Consider the following 23,075-nt stretch of genomic DNA (forward strand, 5'->3'; position numbering starts at 1 on the left):
TCTCATTTATCTAATTATGGCTACCTGAGTGTTGTCTCTAACAAAAATGAGTCGCTCTTGTTTCGTTGCAGACAGTTGCATCTATAAAAAGGTTTGCCCGTTTAATGGTGGCTCTTTTTTGGTTCAACCCTCTGCGTCAGATTTCCAGTTCTGTTGGAACCAGGCTCCCTGTGCGATTGGTAAGGAAACCCTTTATCATCATGTTCTTTCCCGCTCAGTAGACTTATCTGAACTGTTCCATCCTATGTAGGCAAACTCACTGGCTTACCGCTAAATTGCTATGAATTATGTGAGTATAGTGAGTACTCAGAGCCTTTTCTTCTTTAATTGTTTTTCATTTGTTCCCCTTTGGGGACTGTTGTCTTCCACTGTTCCTCCCAGGTCTTCTCAGTGCCTGAGCATGTGAGCATTGGAGAGCAATTAAATATCAGTTTCAGTAGATCTTGAACAAGATCTCCAGCCTCAAAACTCTGACAGACTTGGGGGAGGAGCACAGTGCACTTGGCGTCCTTTTTATACATTTTGAAGCTTGAAAGTCTAGAATTACAGAAACTCAGGCACTTTGCCTGCCACTGAAAACTCAGGACGTGAGTGGTGGTGCTTCGTTTCTGTGATTCAAGATCCACAGCTGGGCATCTGCCTGGGGAGAGTCAGATCAGAGCCAAGAATCTTAGCACTGTTTTCCTCAAAGTAGAAGGCTTTGTTGATAGGTAAACATGATAGAGTTTTGAGAGGAGAGCAGAGGAATGGATCCAGACACTCGGAGGATGGGGTTGGCTCAGATGCAGATTAGTTATGGTAAAAAAGGGAGGGAAGGGTTGGAAACGGCTCTCAGGTCTGAGCCACGGCACTGCACCGGGGGCCCACTTGAGAGGTCAAGGCTAGAGGCGTGGGTGTGGTAGGAAGAGTCAAGGTGAAGCCAAGAGAACAGATGAGTCGCCAAGGAGAGAGGGCAGAGGGAGTGGGCCAGCGTGAAGGAGAGAGTGCGAAGTGGCCGGTAAAAAAGACAAAGATGGGCTCACAGGGCCACTGGGGCAGCTATGGCACCTGGAAGTCATCAAAAAGATCTCAAGAAGAGGGACCAACGTTTAACAAATAACTCAGCAGTCCCTGCCCAGACACACAGACAGGAGGAGCATAGGGGAGGGTGACCCAGAGACAGGGAATGAAGAAGGAGTAAAGGCTAGGTTCCCGGGTGGAAGGCATGTGCGAAGCCCATGTCAACCTGCAGTCTGGACCATAGGGGGAAGGTCTCCAGGACCTGGGTGGGCGGTGCGCCCCCGGAAGATCGGGTACAGGACTGCAGCAGGAGAAGGGCACAGGGAGAAGCTGGGACAGTGCACACGTCCCTGGGCAGAAGCCTGGCAGCTAAGGCAGGCTTTCCTGGAATTGGGGGACACGCACCCGTGAACGAAGAAGAGAAGCAGCCAGAGGAAGGGGAGAGATGGGAGTTGCCGGAGGAGCAAGGGGGATGTGAGAGGGTCCTTGCAGCTCCACAGCCGCAGGCACAGGCTGGGAGCTGATGCCCCATTGCCTTGCAGTCTGTGCATTCCCCTACCTGCTGGCCTTCACCACCGACTCCATGGAAATCCGCCTGGTGGTGAACGGGAACCTGGTCCACACGGCCGTCGTGCCTCAGCTGCAGCTCGTGGCCTCCAGGGTGAGTAGAACTGGGCTTTTATTTCTGTGTGAGGGGCTTTGGGCACCCCCAGCACCATGAGGTTTCAGGCGGGCGCAGACATGTTCACGTTGAGGCTGACAATGCCAACACCTCGTGAGTGTTGAGATGAGAAAGCTGAAAACAGGCTCATGGGTTGGGTTTTCCTGTGCGAGTCCCCTTGGGCTTCAAAACGGCCTCCTTAGTGTTAAGAGACTCGTCGGTGCTGGTGGCAGTTGGGGAGCGCCCAGCTGAAAAGAGAGACACCCCATCAAAGCCTGGGTCACTGTTGCCCTGAAGAAGAGGCCAAGTCTAGAAAAGTAAGAGCTTGCAATGTTCCTTTCTTCCTTTGCCGCTGTCTGTCCTCAGTTTGAATTTGTGTCCCACAAACTATGGCTGACAGACTAATTCACGTCTGGTAACAGAATGTGACCAAAACCGAAGGATGCAGGAACGACGATCTTCCAAGCTGTCTTCTACTCCTGGCGCATAATCCAACAGGTCTTGTTCTAGTCCCCTCCCCCAAGTCAGCCCCACACCCTCTCCCTGGCTCGCCAGGCCAGGCTGGTGCCTGCTGCACGCCTGGAGCACTTTTCCATCCTGACCTGCATCACATTTGGTGGTGGGTGACTGCGTACTTTCCCCACTGCACTGAGAGTTCTGTGAGAGCAGAGACTGAGCATCTTATTCACTAACGTAGCGCCAGTGGGGTGCTGGTAAGTGTGTAACCACCACCAGCCCTCTGGAAAATGGGTGTGTGTATGTATACACACACATATATGGACATCAGTTGATTACAAATTTTACTAATTATAAAATATAAATAGCTTACAATTTACAAATAATAAAATATACAATGCTTTTATCTTAAAAGTCCATTTAGCCAACTGGCTCTCACAAAATGCTTTTGTGAATTTTGGCTGAATTCCTTTCTCTGTAGCCAAACTAATGCTGCAGATCAACCACAATTTTATGGTTGGAATTATATCTCCATCCGTTCTTCTTTTTCCAAGTTTGTTGTCATTAAATCTGATGTGTGGGGCTTCCCGGGTGGCGCAATGGTTAAGAATCTGCCTGCCAATGCAGGGGACACGGGTTCGAGCCCTGGCCCGGGAAGATCCCACATGCCGCAGAGCAATTAAGCCTGTGCACCACAACTATTGAGCCTGCGCTCTAGAGCCCACGAGCCACAACTACTGAGCCCACGTGCCACAACTACTGAAGCCCGTGCACCTAGAGCCCTGCTCCGCAACAAGAGAAGCCACCGCAATGAGAAGCCTGTGCGCTGCAACGAAGAGTAGCCCCCACTCACTGCAACTAGAGAAAAGCCCACGCACAGCAACGAAGACCCAACACAGCCAAAAATAAATAAATAAATTTATTTATTTATTAAAAATCTGATATGTGATCCATTAAACTGTTTTTCACCCTCGTACAAATCATTAAACCAAAACTTCTCTCAATTTTAGCATTAGATTCAACACACTTTTAATTTTAACCTTCATTATTAACATTTTCTTCATCACTGTAAGTCTAGACAATCAACAAAACAACAAATCAAGCTCTGATTTGTAGCATTTGCCGATTTCCATGGTGTAAACAGTCCCCGTGACTGATCTCAGGCTTCCCATGTGACACGATGGAACACAGCGTTAGGAGCCGCTGTTACACAGCATCGCCCCACCCGCCCAAGACAGTGTTCATGTAAATTACCTCAAGAGCTTGGAGAATACTCAAGGTAGTAAAATAATTAGGAATGGCTGAATTTTGCTATTTAGTTCCTTTGTTTTTTAGTTTAAGTTTATAATTTAAGTTTAATAATGGCTGTGTTTAGCAGCCAGCTTGCAAAATCCCTGAAACTCAGTGTCCCTGAGTCCACATACCACCGCCGTTACCCCAAAACCAGCTCATCGAGGGTGTGCTTGAGTATTTGCTGAATCATGAGAACCCATTTCCCCACCTGTGACATGGTCTGACTGAATCCCAAACCCTCTCCAGTTCTAACCTCCAGGTGCCCGAGACCTGTGTCGGGGAGGTGTGTTGTGTCTGTGTTTGCAGCAGGTGTGTGGGAAATGGACTCTTTTCTATTGGGTATCAGCAAACAGATAAGTGGGTGAGGTTAGCGCTCAGGAAGCGTCTGAGCGCAGAGCTGGAAGCCGCTTCCCCGGCTCGTTCCTGCACCACAGTCCCCGAGTGGGGGGGGGGGCAGTTGGGGGCCCTGCAGTGATGACAGAAGGGCCGGTGGGTGCAGGGCCTGTAACAGCAGGTGGCTCAGTAACGCCTTCTCTTTCTCTCTAGTCGGATATATACTTCACAGCAACCGCATCTGTGAACGAGGTCTCATCCGGAGGCAGCTCCAAGGGGGCCAGTGCCCACAATTCTCCTCAGACACCCCCGGGCAGAGATACTCCAGTGTTTCCTTCTTCCCTGGGGGAAGGTGAAGTCCAATTTTTACTGTCTTATGATAGATAGTTTTGATCCATTCTGATTTCTCTAGTTCATTGTCAAATACTGACATGTGACTACTGCCAAAGGAACTCACTATTTGAAGCCATAAAAAAACTTGCAGCGTGGTTGCATTCTTAAGAAACCTTGTGATAATGCCCCCCCAAAAAAATCCCATTATGAAAACAGTTGTTGCAATGGGGAGAAGGGAGCTGAGGGCTAGAGAGATTCCAACTTGCCCCAGCAAGTTATCTTTCCTTCAGGGATGTTAACAATATAGTAGGTTTTTATAGCTTAAAGGACATAGTCATACACACACATTACTCAGCACCCAACTTTCACTCTGCCTGGCTTCACCCTTGAACCCTGCCCGCAGGCCTTTGTTGTGGTTACTGCCTCGTGCTTTTCCTAACTTCTCACCACATAAGTCGTCACTATGGCTCGTTGTCACAAGAGCTTGAAGCTCCCGAGCAGGACAGCTGTGCTTTTCTTGTCGACTCCTTTCTCCTGTAACCAGGAGTGGGTGCGCTTTTCCCCATTTACCCATGAACACGATGCCCTTAGAAAACAGAGCCGTCGGGCACCCTCACTTTATTGCCCCCAATGAGACTTGGGAGGTCAGCCTGCAACATAAACTCTTCCTTCATGCTGACTATGTTGAGGAACCAGGAATTATCCTCTTGTGAATAACATGAACTCTTCTTAAAGTTCTGATGTTCTTTTCGAACTCTTATTTCAGGTGAGATTCAGTCCAAAAATCTGTACAAGATTCCACTCAGAAACCTGGTGGGCAGAAGCATCGAGCGGCCTCTGAAATCGCCCTTAGTCTCCAAGGTCATCACCCCGCCCACCTCCATCGGCATCGGCATCGCGGCCATTCCTGTCACTCACTCCTTGTCCCTGTCCCGCATGGAGATCAAAGAGATAGCAAGCAGGACCCGCAGGGAGCTGCTGGGTAATGGCTCTCGATTCTTGTGTTTGCACTGTTTGTAAAGATACCCGCTGGTTTTATCTGTGGATATTAACTGTCCTCAAAAACAATGAGCACTTTCATAAGGGATTTATAAAGAAATTATAGTGCACCTACACCGAGGAATACTATACATCATTTACCCAATGACAATGATGTGTCAATCTGTATTTATTGATGTGGAAAGTGCCCAAACCATGTTCAGGGGGGAAACGGCAGTTTGTAAAACCGTAGGTCTAGTCTGATATGACTTTTTTAAACATAAGTATCTACATATGTCTAATTTCCTAGGAAAGTGTCCAGAAGGGTTTATATCCTGAAGTCCTCAGATAACATTTCACATTCGTATATCCAAAATTTTAATTTACTTGGGTTTTTAATTTTTTTCCATATGCTTTGTTTTCTTGCACGTCTGTGGTACAGTTCAGTTATCCTTCTCAAAGCCCCTGGACTGTGGGGCAGTTCTATGGGGATGGTAGAGATGTAAGATCTTTGCTGTGCCCTCCTCTCTCAGTTTACAGGTGGGAGACCAGACCAGAGAAGCATAAAGCACCATGATGATTGTGAAAACGCTAGACTGTTATAAAGATTTTTGTTCAGAATTTAAAAACAAAATGAGGAAAAATGGAAATGTTATGTCAAACCAGTAAGAACTGGTTTGAAAACTTGAATTGGCATCTGCACGGCATAAAACTGCAAGGACAGCTGGCCTTGGCACATGCCTGTCCTGCAGTAATGTTTCCTGACCAACTGGAGAAGGGGATTCGGACCACCTGACAGGGCAGGCCTTGACATTGGCAAAGGCAGTTGGTTTCAGAAGCTGGTGCCTTCCACGGCATTTTTTAAACATATGCGTTGCTATTTTTAACCCACTATACCCTCAGAAAGCTTGATCTGCCAACGACTATTATATAAACCACTGTGCTTTTCAGAAATTGAATCTCTGAGCTGGAGAATTACAGTTTCCAGTGGTAGGACTGTAGATTTTCTCTCCTTCATTAAACTCCTCTGACTCTTTTTTTCCCAATACATATATTCGTTCTAATCAGAAGAAAAAAGACCTTCTACCAACAAGACAACAAGAAAACCATTTAAAAATATAGACTTTATCATCATTCTTCCTGCCTCGATCCCAATAATGTACCAATACCCAACCAAGAGGAAAAGGGCATTTTCTGTCTCTGTGGCAGCCCTGTGGTAATGACCCTCTGACCTGTGATTCTCCCCTGCAATCCAGGCCTCTCCGATGAAGGTGGGCCCAGGGCAGAAGGAGCACCAAAGCCCAAGTCAAAAGCCCGGAAGCGGGTGGAAGAAAACCAAGGAGGCCCTAAACCAGGGACAGTGAGGTCAACTAGCAGCGAAAGGTAAAGAGGGACGCAGCCCCCAGCAGCCCCTTCTCAGGGTGGTGGCCCCTGAAGTCACAGGACAGCCACAGGGCCCTTCCTGCTGACTGAGGATGCCATGTGCCGGCCCCTTCGGCCAGCCACAGCAGAGGGTTAGCAGCCAGCTCCTCCCTGAGGATCCCCAGAGAACACTGCCTGCCAGGTAGGGGCCCAGACAAACGGGTGACCTCACTAGCAATCCAACAAATGCACATTAAAGTACACTGAGACTTTTTTTGCTCGCCAGATTGACAGGGATTTTTTAAAACAAGAATGCTCAGTAGGAGTGACAGGCGCTCTCCAGTACTTGTGGTGGGCGTGGAAACAGGTACAGCCTTTCTGGATGGCCGTTCAGTATCACGTGTCCATGAATATTTGTTGAATCCCACTGATTTGTCCCCTGAGGTTCTCTGTGTCCCTTGATAACATCTTGCCTGCTCCTGTGTGGAGGGCAAGGGGGCACGTGTCCAGGCTCCACTGAGTCATTCAACACACATTCTTGGAGCACCTGGCACTGAGCTGGGGATATGGAGCTGAACTTCAGGGGTTCACAGGCTGGTGGGAAAGGCCAACAAAGACATTCTAGGAATTACAGCATTCCAGGGTGGCAGGTGGTGCAGAAGAATGAGGGATGCCATCACACCACACCTGGGCCGGGGGTGGCGGGTCCCAAACATCAGGAAAGGCTGAGCCGGGTCTCATAAATCAAGCAAGCATTAGCCTGGCCCAGAGAGGGGCAGTACTCACTCACGCTTTAATCCAATGCACTTTCATTGAGCCCCTACTGTGTGACCAGGCCCCTGCACTCGTGGACTTTACATTCTAGTGTTGAGAAACAGATAATAAACCTGTGAACAAATAAGCAAATGCTATCATTTCCATTAGTGACAAGCACTGCAAGGAAATCTATAAGAAGGTAGTGATGGGGGTGGGGCAGATAGAAGGTCTACTTGAGGTGGGGGCTGGGAGTCAAGGAAGGCTTCTTGGAAGAAGTGGCATTGAGCTGAGCTTTGAATGAGAAGGAGCTGGGGGAACAGCCCCTCCGACAGCAGGAATAGCAGGGGTAAAGGCCCCGAAGAGAGAGAGAGAGAGAGAGAGAGAGGGAAGAGAGTGGCTCAGCTTGAGCACAGACAAGGATGCAAGGTCAAAAGCAGCCAGAGGCTGGGCCGGGGCTTTTACAGGCTCCATGAGTACTTGTTGAATGAATGAACTCCCTGAATTTGGTCAGATTGGTTTTGCAGGTATCAAGAGAATGAGCGTCCTGAATGCAGGAGAAAATAGAGAGGGCGGGGGTGGGCTGGGAGGAGGCTGGAGGGGTCAGGCCGTGGGGAGCCAGGGGAGGGTTTTAGACAGAGTGACATTATCCCGACATTATCCCGATTTTCCACACAAACACCTGTGTGTCACCGCTGGCCTTTAAAACCCATAACCACCCATGAGATCGGCCTGTCTGCCTGCAGAACACCAGCTCTGCTGGGGTGGGGGTCACTCCTGCACTTCCCCACCTCTCCCCCATAATGGCAGGGGGAGGGGGAGAAGGGCTCCCGAGTTTAGGGGAACAGGAAACAGAGCAGCCAGCTCAGCGGTGCCCCAGGATCCGTTCACAGTGACTTTTCTCCTCTAGGATCACGTCGAGCTCCTTGGAAAGTCCTTCCACTTCTGAAGCCAATCCCGAGGGGCGTTACCAGTCGACAAGCTCTGACCCGGACCCTGTGGCTGAGAGAGAAGGTAGCCCTGTCTGGGGCAGCAGCCCCTTTCAGCTCACAGCTTCCTCGGACGAAGACATTATTGACTTGAAGTAAACAGAGTCCCAGTCGAGTTTGCCATCTTTAATTTTCTTATGGAGGTTTATACTCTTTAACCAGTTCCGACATCAGTTCTCAACAAAATGTGGCTTTTAGCCTGTCCGTGGTCTATTGGACCAAACCTTCTGCACCCTCGGCCAGTTTGGGTCACTCTCCAATGTCCGGTGCCATCTTAACCTTTGTTTCTTTCTGTTCAGGAACCATCAGTACCCTTGTAATTAAAGGTGGTAGATTTCATTGAGGTTTTAGATTGAAACTTTGAATAAATCAAAAATGTTCATTCTTATTTACTGCAACCTTCTCTTATATTTTATATACTTAGATGGAAAAGTTATTTTTTCATTACAGTTTTGTTTTGTCACATACTGTGTTTCTTTTATAAAGAAAAGCCATTGCTTTGAAAGTTTATTATAAATAAGTTTTCTTTCTGCACCTTTGGCCCCTGTTGCTGTTTCAGTTCACTGTGATTGGAACCAGCTGCGTTTCTGCCTATAGACTTTTGAGAAAAGCTGAATTTTTAGATCTTCGAAACTCCTGCTTCTTTCTCTTTGTGTCTCACAAAAAATAATAAGGTATAGGAGCCTGTTAAAGAGTCTTAAGATTTTTTGGGGGGGTTTATTGTTATTGTGAAATCATATAACCAAGAAACAGTTACTCTCCATCGTCAGAATTATCATTCTCAGACTCCCTCCTCTTGTTCCAGTCTGCTTTGCTCTCTCACATGAACCAAATGATTATCCTTCCTCTTATCATGTATCTGCCTTCCGTTGCTCCCTCCTTAAAGTGAGAAGAAAATGTGAGTTTGGCCAGGTGGGAATGAAACAGTGAGATGTCAGTCTCTAGCCAGGGGAAATCAAAGGAGGGAAACCTAGTTTCGCTGATATTGTAACAATTTTAAGCGGTATGAAGAAGATAATTTACTTCTGGCTTTAGTCTGATGGATTCCATTTTATTGTCTCGTCTTGCCTATATTACCCATCAAAAGAAACCTGAGATCATTTGCCTGTTAAAGTGGCTCTGAGGAGCTCTTCTGCAGGTCTTCTCACTAGGTGCAGAGGCCTGCGCTTGACATGACCTTGATCTGATAGATTTCACACAAGTTCTGGACCCTATCTCCTTCTGGGCCTTGCACACTGTGGGGAGATCTCCCCTCTCTGCCTGTGGCACAGACGGTCCAACATGAAGCATCCGAGCTGACGGCTGCCTGGTCCCCTTCAGCAGAAGGCAACAAGATCAACTACATACTGTATCTCAACCTCACTTAAAGTTTTGTGAATTAGATTTTATTATTCTTGCTTTTCAGGTAAGGAAACTGAGGCTCAGAAAGGGGCAGTGATTTGAACCTGTGAGTTCTCTGATCCCAGAGCTGTGCTCTCTCTCTCTCCCTGTCCACCATACAGAGCCAGGCTGAGAGCCTTGTATCAGTTGAATCTGGCTGGTGTTTTTCGTGTTAAAATACTCTGTAAGCTTCATGAGCTTGTATGTGTGTCTTTCCTGTCATTTTTTTTTTTTTCTGAAGTTTCTTACTTCTCAGCCTGGAATAGAAAAACCAAGGGCTATTTAGACCATTCTTTCAAAGAGATTGGCAGCAAGTGGCACCCCATGATTTGACAAGAGTCACAGATCTGAGGAGTGGATGTAGAAACGGCAAGAGGTGGGCCCTACTAAACAGACTGATGGTGCTTAGCTTACAAAGGGGGCGCGGGAGGCAGACCTGGCAGCAGGGTCTGCTTACAAAGGCCGAGAAGTGAACACTGCACACTCACGGGGAGGGAGATGACCAGCCAGAGGGCAGGAGCAGCTTTGTAGGGATCCGTGGCTCAGAGGACTGGCTGGCCTTAGCTGGGCTGGCGGATCACCCTGTTTACAGAAGCCTCTCTGCATATCCCTCAGGCTGAATTGCAAAGTAAACCGTCTAAGTGCAGCGTTTGCCCTTGAAGTCTGAGGCATCCCTCCTCTCTGCAAACATCAAGTACCCACTGTCTAGAGCAGGAGATCATGTCCATCGGGGGAGGGAGAGAAGTAAACAGGTGATCACAAGCAATGATAAGAACTAAACATTTATGACTGGAGCACAGATGCTGAGGAAGCACAGAGGGGCGGTTGCCTGTCTTGAAAGACAGTACTGTCAGGTGACTGCACTATTCGTACAGGCCAGCATTTGAGTACCTGGCATGTGCTTGGTCTTTTTATATATTGCCCCTACTCAAAACCCGCCTGCAAGGTAGTTAACTGTCATCTCCACTTAGAGATGAGGAAACAGAGGGCCAGAGAGGGATTAGAAGCTAAGCCTATCACTCTCTTAGCCCTGGTTCTTGCCGGAAAGACACAGCACTCCACCGCAGTTGCCTGCACCCAGAGAGTGCGGCATACAAACGGTGAGATTCTACAGCGCACTGACTTCATCGTACTCACCTCCGGCAGTGACCTGGTTGCACGCACATAGGCTGGCTATTAACATCCGCAGGGGACTCAAAATTGGGAGATATTAAGATGAAGATTCCAAAGTCAGGGTTACCTATGAAGTGAGTGGAATTTAACAGGGAGCGTAGAGCTCACTGATTTAAGCCCAGATCAGTCATAGCTATGAGGCATGAGGGACCCCGCCCAACACAGGACCTCAGCACCCGAAGGTCCTGGTCATCGTCGGCAACCTGGGCCTCCCCCCGCCCCACCCCAACCCCGAGTCGTGACGAGCACGGAGGTGGGCTGTGGCGCCAAGGGCCACGCCTCTGCCCCGGCAACGAAGCTGGAGCGCCAGGCTCGGCATCCGAGAGAGTGGGCCAGAACCGTTGTTTGGAGACTTTCCGCCCTGCGGCTCTAGGTGGGCAGAAGTGCCCAGGCCCCAGGGCAGCGGTTAACGCCGAACAGGAACCGCAGACCCGACCACGGAGAGGAGTTGCTGCTGCCCAGAGTTGGGGCGGGAAGTTCTGGGCGCGGCCCACGTGCTCCGCCTTCGTCCAGCTCCTAGCCCCATTGGTTGAAGCTAGATTGAGAGGCGGATCCAGGCGCAAGTGCAATCCCCGCCCTCTACCCTCATTGGCCGGCTCTGTGTAAGGTATCTATATGACCCCGCCTCCGAGCTCGCATCACACTCCTATTGGGTGGCTGTGTGCTCCGGCCCAGCTACAAACTCCGCCCCACCTATACACTGGATAGCTCTGTCCTAGGGGTGGTTCCAGTGCTCGTCGCCTACCGGCTCTTTGCTTCCATTGGTCCGCTTTGACTTCAAGGGCGGCTCCTAGCGCAGAGGCGAACACCGCCTTGCGTTCCCATTGGTTGCTCCCATACCCGCTGCCGTTCCGACCCCGCCCCACAGCCACCACTCACCGTTCATTGGCTGGCTCTGGCCTGACAGGCCGGTGCAGGCCACACTCGCGGGACCCGCAGCAGTTCAGGCGTCGGAGCGGACCGGGCAAGCGTTGGCGGCGGACATGACGCCTGGGGACCAGGAGGAGACCCAGCCGCTGCTGCGGCCGCCGGGCGGCAGGTGAGCGGACAGGGGAACCCGAGCCCCGGGGGCGCTGCCTCGCCCCTCCCGCTGCGCCAGGCCCCGCTCACCGACCTCCCCGTCCCAGCAGCGCTCCCCGCGGCCGCCGCGTCTTCCTCGCCGCCTTCGCCGCTGCTCTGGGCCCACTCAGCTTCGGCTTCGCGCTGGGCTACAGCTCCCCGGCCATCCCGAGCCTGCGGCGCGCCGCGCCCCCGGCCCTGCGCCTCGACGATGCCGCCGCCTCCTGGTTCGGGGTGAGACCTTGGGCTCACTCTCCAGCCCTCCTGGGACCCTCCTTCGCCCACCCTTAAGATGGGCGCCAGGACCCTCCCCCTGCCTGGCTTCGGGCGGGCACTGAGACCCTCCGCCGAGTACGTCCCGGCTCCCCTGCCAGGGGTCGCCCATCCCCTTCCCCCAAGGCCGCTGAGGGTGGGGTAGAGGGCGAGGTTGGGCCGCGGCACCACCGGCGCCCCCTCCTTAGCCGGCGGTCGCCCCGCCCCCAGGCCATCGTGACCCTGGGCGCCGCGGCGGGGGGCGTGCTGGGCGGCTGGCTCGTGGACCGCGCTGGGCGCAAGCTGAGCCTCCTGCTCTGCGCCGTGCCCTTCGTGGCCGGCTTCACCGTCATCACAGCGGCTCAGAACGTGTGGATGCTGCTCGGAGGCCGCCTCCTCACCGGCCTGGCCTGCGGCATTGCCTCGCTAGTGGCCCCGGTGAGTGTGTCCCCCAGCCTGGCGCCCTGGGACCGGGGAGAAGGAGCAGACCTGGGGGCCTTGTTTCTCCCTGGCTGCGGCCTCCTGCCTGCCTGGCACCATGCCCCTTCCCTGCTTCGTCTTCCTTACACTCCAACGGGCCTTGGAAATAGCCGCTGTTATTGTCCTTGGTTACAGATGAAGTGAGCTTAAGAAACCTGAAGTCCTTTGTTTAGGCACAGCTAGTCAGTGGTGAAGCTATTTCTGGAGCCCAGGATGGTGTCACTTAACAGGCTCTCTCTTTTGCTCTACAAATAAGATGGCATCTGTAGATGGTCAACAGAAGCCTCACAGTATGGCTCAGATCCCCCCCCACCTTGTCATTCAGACCACTGACTACAGTTAAGCAGGAAAATCCTGTTCTGGTTTGTCCCCAGGGGCAAAGGCTGCTGGGACCTGCCGCTCCCCTTCATTGCTCAGGAACGGGTCCTCCAGCCACTTCCCCTGCTTCTCTCTCACCACCTCCTGACCCAGCACTTCCCAGGCTGCCTTTGGAGCTGGACATCTGGGTGAAATCCTGGCTCTGCCACTTACCAGGGCAGAGCACCTCTCTGCGCCTATAAAATGGGAATAATGGCATTACCTTGTGCTGTGGTTGCGAGGCTTCAGTGAGACCCTGCACTTACAGCCCTGGCCCTCGCATGGCCTGTGGAAGGACTTTGGACCCTGGCAGCTGGGGTTGTGGGGTGACCCGTGAACTGCCGCTGGTCATGAGTTTGGATGATCAACCACCCACACCCTAACCTGGTCAAGATTGAGAGCAGTAGCTCAGAATCCATCCCTTTGCACCTACCACTCATTTCAACTGCATTTGCTGGGTAACAGGCAGCAGCTAGGTTGGATTTTATATTTTGGAGGGTTTTTTTACTGGGCAAAAGCACACTTGTCTTAGACATGGGCATAAGGTATGGAATAACCTAGAAGCATAGGCAAGGGCTTTCTGGCTCCCGAGCCCAGAGGATGCCGTGGCAGTCACTGGTAGCAACTGAGGTGAAGAGTTCCTGCTTTCACTCCAGGGGCACCACTCAAAGTATGGTCCTTGGACCAGCAGCCTGGGTGTCACCTGGAGTTGGTTAGAAAGGCAGAATCTTGGACCTGGACCACCGCACACCTATTGCATCAAAATTTGCATTTTTTCAAGGGTATACATACAATAAATGAAAGGTTGAAAAGCCCTTCTCGCCCCCGCCCCACACACATAGCAGCCACTTCTATACCCTTTAAACACCTGCTGCAGATCACTTGGTGGGGGCAGGGAGGTATGCGGAGGGCTCTGCTGACCAGGACCTGCAGTTAGGAGCCCACTGGGCCTGTAGCTGCCCCAGCCAAGGCTCTCCTCAGCTCTGAATGGTTGAGACTTTTCAGTTTTAAGAACTCTTCGACCCCAAGTAAAATCCCATCTTAATTACCAACAGGTATATATCTCCGAAATTGCCTACCCCGAAGTACGGGGGCTGCTCGGCTCCTGTGTGCAGCTCATGGTCGTCATAGGCATCCTCCTAGCCTATCTGGCAGGTAGAGTTTTCGTGTTATCTCTCTTGATAACTGTTAATGGCTCCGTGGCTATTTTACAGATATAGAAACTGAAGTTCAGAAAGGTCAAGGGATTTGCCTGAGGTCACACAGCCACTGCCCAAGATGCCAGGTTCCCAGACCACCTCCCTGAGACCCTGGGTCACGTGGGTCTTGGGACAAAGTTCTGGGGAGAGCTGGAGAAGGTGATGTCCTCATCTTCCCAGAGCAGAAGCCCATTCCAGGAGTGGGGGGAGGGCTGACTGGTTAGGTCAGTACCCCGCTGTGTGGTGACAAACTAGGGTCCTGGGGGTGGAGGGGGCACTCCAGAGTCTTTAGCCTAAGAGCTCGGAGGACCCAAGCCTGTCTTCCTCAGAATCAGTACTGGATTTGCAGCCTGAAGGAGGCAGGTTCCAGGGGACCCGAGGGTCAGAGCTGGGGCCAGCGTGAGGAAGCTTCCAGAGGCAGACTGGAACTGAGCTGGGATAGAAGGAGGGCAGGCTTCATATCTGACAGTGCCAGGTTAGGGGAATCTGCCAGTTACTAGCTGTGTGACCTTGACCTAGTCACACCGCCCCTGGGAGCCTCAATTTCCCTGTCTTTAAGTGGAGATAATCCTACCTAGTCCGAGGCTGTTGAGGGATTAAGTGACACTGTGAAAAGTGCCTGGCAGCAGGCCCCAAATGAGAATTGTCAAGGAATGGCCTGAGAACCACTGGGGGGGGTGGGGGTTTCGGGCCTGACTGGCCGTGGCAGGGCCTGGGGCACGTGCCCTCTGGTTCTTCAGAGTAGCTGACCTGCGGGTCCGTGGTCTTTCATTTTTACCCCCTTAACCATCCTGAGTCTCATTCAGAGTCCTGCCAGCAGTCTAGCTGCCTTGCGGGGCCAGCAGTATGCCAGAGCCCATGCACAGACACTGGCATTCGGGGCAGACGTGGGTCACACCCGTAGAATTTCCTCCCGGTCATCGTAATCTGCGCCGTCATTGATCAGTTTCTGTGAGTTTTGATTGACTGGTTTTCAGTGAAAAGTCTCCCCCGACTCTGTCCCTCTTCCTCTCCGGAGGCGCCAGCCTTGCCTGCTTCTCGACAGCCTTCCTGAGAGTCTGCATGTAGGAGGACTATGCATATTTATTCTCCTGCTCCTACCTTTTAGACAAATGGTGCCATATACCACGTCAATACATAGCGAGCGCCTTTGTTTAATGGCTACATATTCACTGATATACCCCCCATCGTTTCCACAACATTTAGCAATAATAATGACAATATCAACAACAGACCTGAGGGTAGCCATGCAAAGGTAGTGAGGTCCCCACCCCTTAAGCTGAGTCCCTGGGGTTGGCGAGGGGGCAGGCACTCCCAGAGAAGGTCCAGGCTGGCTCACCCCAGCTCTGATGTCTGACCCACCCCGCCCCACCCAGGCTGGGTCCTCAAGTGGCGCTGGCTGGCTGTGCTGGGCTGTGTGCCCCCCTCCTTCATGCTGCTGCTCATGTGCTGCATGCCTGAGACCCCTCGCTACTTGCTGACTCAGCACAAGCGCCAGGAAGCCGTGGCTGCCATGCAGTTCCTGTGGGGCTCCGAGCAGGGCTGGGAAGAGCCACCTGTCGGGGCTGAGCACGAGGTGAGGGGCTGGGAGCCAGAGCTGGGGGGAGGGGGCCATGAGGTATCACCCCTTTGCAGCCAGGGGAGGTCAGCACAGTCTGTTGCAAAGGCTGTACACACACAGTGGCGGGTGGGATCAGGGGTGTTGTCCTGCTCGAGCCCCGCTGCTTGGCTGGGCCCCAACCTTGGACATCCCTGGGAAAGCCTGAGCCTTGACCTTCCCATCCCAGGAAGAGAAAGGCCGGGCCACATCAGAGGAAAATGCAGGTGCAGATTTGAGGACTTAGGTTTTTTAAACAGGGAGTTGTCAGGCAGGGGAGAAGACTGAGTCTCTGCCCCTTACTTGCTGTGTGACCTTCCCATCTTTAGCCCTAGTTTCTTCATCTGTAAAGTGGGAGTCATAGCACGTGTCTGGCAGTGGTGGTGAGAATCAGTGGGGCGTGGGGAGGCGCTTGGCCCAGGCCCAGACCCAAGGCTGGTGGGATTCAGGAACCCTGGGCTCTTTGCTCATAGAACATCTTTGTGGATCCCCCAACAAATCAGGAAGGGACGTGGGGAGGTGAGGATCTTGTTACCTTACAAATCGGAGGCTAAAGTGATGCAGGGACCTGAAGTAGAGGCTTCAGGTGGGGCCAGGACAAGGAGCAGAGGCTCCCTTACTCCACCAGGCCTCAGGACGGTGGGCTCAAAGCTGGGGCGCCCTCGGGACAGGGTAGGGAGAAGCACTGATGCCCGGTCTCCGTCTGAGCAGGGCTTCCACTTGGCCCAGCTGCGGCGTCCTGGCGTCTACAAGCCCTTCATTATCGGCATTTCACTGATGGCCTTCCAGCAGCTGTCGGGCATCAACGCTGTCATGTTCTACGCAGAGACCATCTTTGAGGAGGCCAAGTTCAAGGTAAAGAGGCCTCTGCCCAGGCCTGCCTCACTTGGATGCCATATGGGTGGGACCTAGTTCCGGGGTCTTCACCTGACCCACCTCGGCCCGTCTCCTCAGGACAGCAGCCTGGCCTCGGTCATCGTGGGGATCATCCAGGTGCTGTTCACGGCCATAGCGGCCCTCGTCATGGACAGAGCCGGGCGCAGGCTGCTCCTGGCCTTGTCAGGTGAGGCCCAAGGGTGACGGCTCAGCCCTCTGCAGGTGGATGGCCCAGGCCAGCCTCCCACCACAGGCTGGAGGGTCTTTGCTGAGGTCACCACGTTGAGGGAGGAGGACAATGGCTGAGTGTCCCTGAGAACAAGGCCAGACTTCAGGAGAGCTCTCACTGAGCACGTGTTTGAGACCAGGCCCGTGCTAACCACATCGCTGCATCACACCTTAACCTTCACAGTGAACCTACAAAAAGGTGCCATCAGGGCCCAGTGTACGATGAGGAAACTGAGGGCCAGGCTGAAGCGGCTCAGAAGCTTGTGGTCTTTCTGGGCAAGTGACTTTACCTGAGCCTGTTTTCCCTCTGTGAAACGGGGTAGCTGTGGGCCATTGTGAGGATCAGGAGATGATCTGAGTGAGGCTCCTCGTGTTCTGAGCCCTACCGAGCACTTGGTGCTGCTGGGAAAGCAGGTCTGGCCTCTATGGCTGCTCCTGCTTCCTCAGGCCAGGGAGGATCTGCTTCCAGGAGCTTCTTGGAGTTTGCTGAGGTGCAAGGTCCAAGCTGGGGCTGGCAGGGCCGGGCTGGGGTGAGTGCGGCCGGGCTGGGGTGAGTGCAGCCAGGCAGGGCTCTGCTCACTGCCCGTCTCAGAGGCATCCGGGCCACGTTGCTGTGGCCCACAGTGCACTGAGACTCCCGCCCCCCAGTGCCACGTGCCTGGGCCGTGGGCCGCCTCCCCCTGCCCTGTCCCGCCCACTGCCGCGCTCCACCTGCAGGTGTGGTCATGGTGTTCAGCACCAGCGCCTTTGGCGCCTACTTCAAGCTGACCCAGGGCGGCCCTAGCAACTCCTCACACGTGGACCTCTTGGCGCCCGTCTCCATGGAGCCCGCCAGTGTGGGGCTGGCCTGGCTGGCGGTGGGCAGCATGTGCCTCTTCATCGCTGGTGAGTGGGGGGGGCTGGGGGGGGTGAGGGAGCCGCCCTGTCGCCGCCGGGTTCCTGTGGCTCCCAGCGAGGCCAGGCCTACCCGCCCTCACCTCTGCGTCTGCAGCTCTGACCGTGTACCAGGCACCAAGCTGAGCCCGTCTCTGCTCCTCTCACACGACTACCACGACAGCCCTCCAAGCAGGCCCTTCCTTGTCCCGTTCCGTAGCAAAGGCCTGATGCATAAGAAGTGAGGACAGTGGCCTAAGACTCCAGGGTGGCATCCAGGCCCCCTCAGGCCACAGCTGGGCAGCCCCGCAAGGCTTCAGCCCAGGTGGTCTGCGGCGAGCCGAGGGTCCAGCCCTGTGGGCCCTGACGCCTATCTTGCTCCCGCAGGCTTTGCTATGGGCTGGGGACCCATCCCCTGGCTCCTCATGTCTGAGATCTTCCCTCTGCACGTCAAGGGCTTGGCCACAGGCGTCTGCGTCCTCACCAACTGGTTCATGGCCTTTCTCGTGACAAAAGAGTTCAGCAGCCTCATGGTGAGTGCGGACCCTGGTGGCCTCCCCCTCACACAGTAGTCGGCAGAGAAGCGCTTTTCAGAATTGCTCTTGTTGCGAGAGACTTGGGGACCGTGGCTCTGCACGCAGGCTGAGGCCCCAGCATCTTGCGACACCATCTTGGTCAGGGGTGAGGGGGAGCAGACGGGCCGGGCCGGCGAGAAACCCAGGCTGTGGCCACTCAGGAACCTCCAGGCTGTCCAGGTGGAAGGACAGCAGAGCTGACCTTGTCCTCCACTGGACTCTGGGGACACGGGCTGGGAAGCAGGGCTGTGAGAGAAACTCTGGCTTTGGAGTCAACAGGCCTGGGCTCCGTCCCCATCTTGGCCGCCTCCCTGCTGGGTGGCGTTGGGTGTGCTGTTCACCTTTCTCTGAACCAGCTTCCCGGACTAGAAATGGAGAAGGGTAGCGTACCTTCCTCTTAGGGTTGATGGGAGCGTCAGTTCAGTTCAACATTTTGCCACCTTCTCATGGATGGACTGACACAGACATGATCCCTGCCTCAGGGCCTCCCATCCAATAGGGGGGACCACTCTGGTGCAGACAGTCAAGCCATTTGTTCAGTCATTTCGTCTCCCCCCAGGTCTCCTGGTACCTACCATGTCCTGGCCTGTTCAGGGTGCCAGAACAGCAGTGAATGGGATGGACAGGGTCCCCTTTATGACAAGGTCTGGCATGAAGTGGACAGTGGTGGGAGGGTGAAGCACCAGGAGGCCGGGCTGGGGCAAGGGGAGGCAGGTCATGAGAGGAGTGGATGCTTGGGGCTGGACCGGACTCTGTAGAGCCTGCGCTGCCCTGGAGAGCATGTCAGGAAGACCAGAGCAGAGGCCTGGGGGCGGAAATTACTTGCTGGGAGCTTGGAGGGGACAGACAGTAAAGGAGGGGGATGGCACCAAAGGACCTAAGAGGACCTGGGGGTGTACAGTGCTGAGAGGCCAAGAGAAAGGCTTCAAGGAGCGGGGGGTGGGGTCACCATGTCCCAGAGGAAGAGGAGCTGAAAGGGAGCGGCCTTTGGTTCTGGCACCTGGGAGGTCACTGGGGCTGGGCTGGGAGAGTGGACTGACTCTGACCGAAAGTCACCGCTCCCTCCCTGCTCCACACATGGGCCCTGAGTGTCCCCGTGTGTGCACACGCCCCCATCGCCACCTGCCGATAGCTCCCCCATTTCCTCCCGCACCAAGAAGAGATTCCTAAGGCGGCAGGGACCACAGAGGGCAGGGCCAAAGCTGAGTGTAGAGCGGAGGTCTGTGGGCCGTGAGGTCAGGCACTGGGGGAGGAAACCCAGCTCTCACTTGATAGCAGGTCTCTGACCTGGGGGCAGTCACTTCGTCACAGTGAGCCTCAGTGTCCCCGCCACACAACTTCCACACCTTGGACAGTGCTCAGCTCAGGCTTCTGGATGGTGGACCGCAGAACCCCCTCCACTCCCCTGAGCCTGGGCGGGGTGGGCCCCGACTGGGGCCTAGGCTTCTCGGCTGGGGCATGAGGGCTCCTGACCTGCCGCGTCCATGCATGGCCTCTCCACTCTCTTTGCAGGAGGTGCTCAGGCCCTACGGTGCCTTCTGGCTGGCTGCTGCCTTCTGCATCTTCAGTGTCCTTTTCACTCTGGCCTGTGTCCCTGAAACCAAAGGAAAGACTTTGGAGCAAATCACAGCACATTTTGAGGGGCGATGACAGCCCCTTCCCGTGAGTGGCTGCCCCTCCTAGCTGGACCAGCTTTGGGCCTCGGAGGGGATGGTGCCTGCCTGTGACTCCAAACTGAGCCTCAGCTGGAGTCTGGACGCCCCGCCTGCCCCCAGGGAGTCAGGAGCCAGGACTGTAGCCCCTTGGAGCTTTGTCCTCTGGGGCCCCACCTTCCTGCCCAGCTCTCTACAGCCCAGTGAAGCACGGGGACAAGGTTCCCAGCCCCTGGGTCCAGTTTCCACTGCTGCCCTGTGACTCGTGTGGAGGGAACATCTCGGAGACGCTTTGTTGTGCTGTGGTCAGTCCTCCACGTGCCATCTCCATCACAACACAAAAGTGACAGCGGAGAAGGGGGACTCTTGGTTCCTCGTTTTCTGGAGAAGATGCTTTTGGAGGCTGGGTGATGGCCATGGTTACTCCTCTCACATGGCTGCATTATCAGGAAGGAACTTTGCCAAATAAATATTTGACTCAGAAAATCAGGTCATGACCTCTTTGTGTGGGCTGCAGTCCAGAAGGGCATTTTCCTGTCCCTTCCATAAAACTAGGCCTCCCACAGACTGTCTTGCCAAGAACATCTATGGATCTGCTTTCTCATGGTCAGCTAGGCTTGCCTTTGGCACTTGGAGGTCATTTCTGACTCTTTCCTTGGGTTCAGTCCCCTGAATCATTAGTCATCAAATCTTGAGTTCCTCCTGCAAAAAAGAAGCCTCTCTTCATATTAACTTTAATGGAGCCAGAAGTCTTTTACAAATTACTTTTATTGTCTACTGTATAAGTAATAACGTGTTTATTGCAGGAAAACTGGAAAACACAGATTTATGTAATGTAATTATTTTTATGGCAGTTAACATCTGCTAGGCACTATCCTAAGTACTTTGCAAATATTAACTTTATTTAGATAAATAATAAAATATTCACACCTGCACCTTACCAGAGAATTTCGTTCTGTCTTAAAAGATCTCTCCCCCAACATACATGCTTCCCAGCATCACTACACAGAAGTGGGACGCCCTACTTCCCATTCTGTAACCTGTTTTTATTCACTTCTCAGGCTGTGCAGCCCAGCATGTGCCCACCTTGACATCTTGTATTAAGCTTTGGAATGAGACCGAATGAGACCGGAGACAAGGGGAATGGAAGTGTGGAGTGGTCCAGGGCAGAGCGGTGGGGGACAGAGCAGGACAAGTCGCTTAACTTCCCTAAGCCTCAGTTCATTCATCTGTAAAATGGGCATAATGATGTTATCTCCCTCGTGGGGTTGTTATGAGGATGAAAGGAGATGATCATGTAAAGCACTTAGATCTGAGGATGGCACTGAATAAGTGCTCAATCAGTTTAGCTGCTGGTGGTGGTAAGGCTGTGCAGGTGAGGGTGGGAGGCTGTGGTGGAGACGGGGAGCTGCATGCAAGGCTGGTTGTGAGGCTGCATGTGAGGCTCTAGGGGTGCTTCATAAGGGGATATTTGAAATCTTTACAAGTGTTTCTGTTTATACTCTATCTCCTACCCTACCGCCTCAGCAACCTGTGACTGCTACCAGCACCTACTTATAGGTACCAAGGACTGTGGACACACACACTTTTCAGAGGTCCCCATACACTCCTTTAAGGCCTTCCCATCAGAGCACAAGGTGCTTCAGGGACTAAGAGCCAGCCCCAGCTGACACCCCTGTATCTACCCCAGGAGCCCAGTCCAGCACCATCAGGCACAGGTCCATGAGGAAGTGGGGCAGGATGGAACATCTCCAGAAGACAGGTGCAGCAGAAGCTGCGCTTTACCCAGCCTAGGATAGAAATGTGCGTTGCCAGCCGACATCCACCCCATTTCCCACTCCCACCCCCAGAACAACTTCCAGGAGAATCCTGGCTTCTGAGAACGAGGCAAGAAATTCCCTAACACCACCCAGTGGACACGGGCGGAATCAACTGTGGCGTGAACCACTCTGCTACCCCCCAGTGGCCATAGGTGGGTTCGCAAGACTAAGGCAAGAAAACCCTTGCCTACCTCCTAGTGGCTATTATGGGTTTAGCACCTGCTGGGCCTGTGGCACAGGCAGAACACACCAGCTGGAAGAGCCCACTAGCCAAGGAATGCAGGCAGCCTCTGGAAACTAGAAAAAGCAAGGAAAGAGATTCTCCCCCTAGAGCCTCCAGAAGGAAAGTAACCCTGAAGACACCTTGACTTTAGCCCAGTGAGGTCCACTTCAGACTTCTGACCTCCAAAGTTGTAAGCCTAAAAATTACACAAGCCCAAGGTAGAGAAGAGCTTATCTCAAAGAGATCTGTGGGTGTGACTTGCTTAACGGAGTGAATCCCAATGAGATTCTTAGAAGACCCACAAATGTAGAATCATATTGGGGAAAAACACTACCAGCTATGATTGAAAGAGAGAGAGACAGTACAAAATGAAAAGAGGCTTAGGACCCCCAAACTCATTTCCGCTTCCCAGGTAACACATTCTCATCTCCTTAACGTCAAAATGCCTCTGAAAGTAAATTGCTCATCAGAAAATTGCTTGATTAGTGAAGATCAACAGGCTTGTGGGGAAATTACATCAACGCTCTGAGGAAGCCCACTGAAATATCCCCTGGGGCAGCACGGAAGCCCCCAAGGACAGAATATTCAGGAATCTCCTCTCCCAACACTTCTAACTGAACACTGTTAAAGTGTGCTTCTGCCCCTGAGATTACTGAAGACGTCTTCCTGCTGATAAGCTTTTATACTTTCACCGTTCCAGGCCAACCTGCGGCTGCCCCGTTCACACTGAGGGGCCCTCACTTCCTTTACCCCTCCCAAACTATCAGAAGGGCGCAAGAGGACCGTGAAGGTGGCTGGGGTTGGGCCCTGAGCTGACTGACGAGGGAGAGGACCTCGTGGAACCGGGCCCCGGGCACGTCAAATCCCTGAGCAGAAACCAGGCGCCTAGCCCTAGTGCAGATCTGCGCCTGCGCTAAAAGCACTGCTCCCGTGAGCCTTCGCGGCCAAGTCTCTTCCTGTCCAAGAGGCCCCAGTCATTGTATTCAGTGGACCTGAAAGGCATGTGCAACAAAGCGTGATGGGAAATAGATTCTGGAAGCAAGAACAGGCGGAAGCCTCGCTAGGAAATACGGTCCACGAGGGTGTGCCGGTCACAACCTGGCACCGAGAGACGAAAAGGCTTTGGCCAGTAACGAGCCCGGAGATTTCTGGGAAATGGAGTCCGGTGGGGCAG

The 23,075-nt window shown here is 53.3% G+C and overlaps 2 protein-coding genes across 7 annotated transcripts in view; both read left to right on the forward strand.

The window, feature by feature from the left end:
- The window catches only part of GARNL3 (GTPase activating Rap/RanGAP domain like 3), a 156,436-nt gene extending 147,621 nt beyond the window's left edge, over positions 1-8,815 (forward strand). The window contains exons 25-30 of the mRNA XM_022578692.3: positions 72-179; positions 1,542-1,660; positions 3,956-4,094; positions 4,842-5,057; positions 6,310-6,436; positions 8,079-8,815. Coding sequence (XP_022434400.2) covers positions 72-179; positions 1,542-1,660; positions 3,956-4,094; positions 4,842-5,057; positions 6,310-6,436; positions 8,079-8,256 — 887 coding nt within the window. The 3' untranslated portion in view covers positions 8,257-8,815. The remainder of the gene's footprint in view (positions 1-71; positions 180-1,541; positions 1,661-3,955; positions 4,095-4,841; positions 5,058-6,309; positions 6,437-8,078) is intronic.
- A 2,775-nt stretch (positions 8,816-11,590) lies between these two features.
- On the forward strand, positions 11,591-23,003 carry SLC2A8 (solute carrier family 2 member 8). 6 transcript variants are annotated; one of them, XM_022578688.2, is made up of 10 exons: positions 11,591-11,749; positions 11,841-12,003; positions 12,253-12,459; positions 13,914-14,013; positions 15,434-15,633; positions 16,366-16,509; positions 16,609-16,717; positions 17,476-17,643; positions 18,019-18,164; positions 19,719-23,003. In XM_022578688.2, exons 1-10 carry the CDS (start codon positions 11,694-11,696, stop codon positions 19,854-19,856), a joined length of 1,431 nt encoding a protein of 476 aa, XP_022434396.1. In that variant the 5' UTR covers positions 11,591-11,693; the 3' UTR covers positions 19,857-23,003. The 6 variants fall into 6 exon arrangements, 5 of the variants coding, with proteins under 5 accessions (XP_022434396.1, XP_022434395.1, XP_089769897.1 ...); XR_016393648.1 differs by lacking the exon at positions 19,719-23,003 and adding an exon at positions 17,750-17,872 and having other exon boundaries at positions 11,605-11,749; positions 11,838-12,003; positions 18,019-18,115; XM_022578687.2 differs by having other exon boundaries at positions 11,605-11,749; positions 11,838-12,003.
- Positions 23,004-23,075: the final 72 nt, after the last annotated feature.

Source organism: Delphinapterus leucas, chromosome 6, assembly GCF_059928025.1.
Source record: "Delphinapterus leucas isolate spDelLeu-1000000601 "Yukka" chromosome 6, BTC_Dleu_Yukka2, whole genome shotgun sequence".
NCBI lineage: Eukaryota > Metazoa > Chordata > Mammalia > Artiodactyla > Monodontidae > Delphinapterus > Delphinapterus leucas.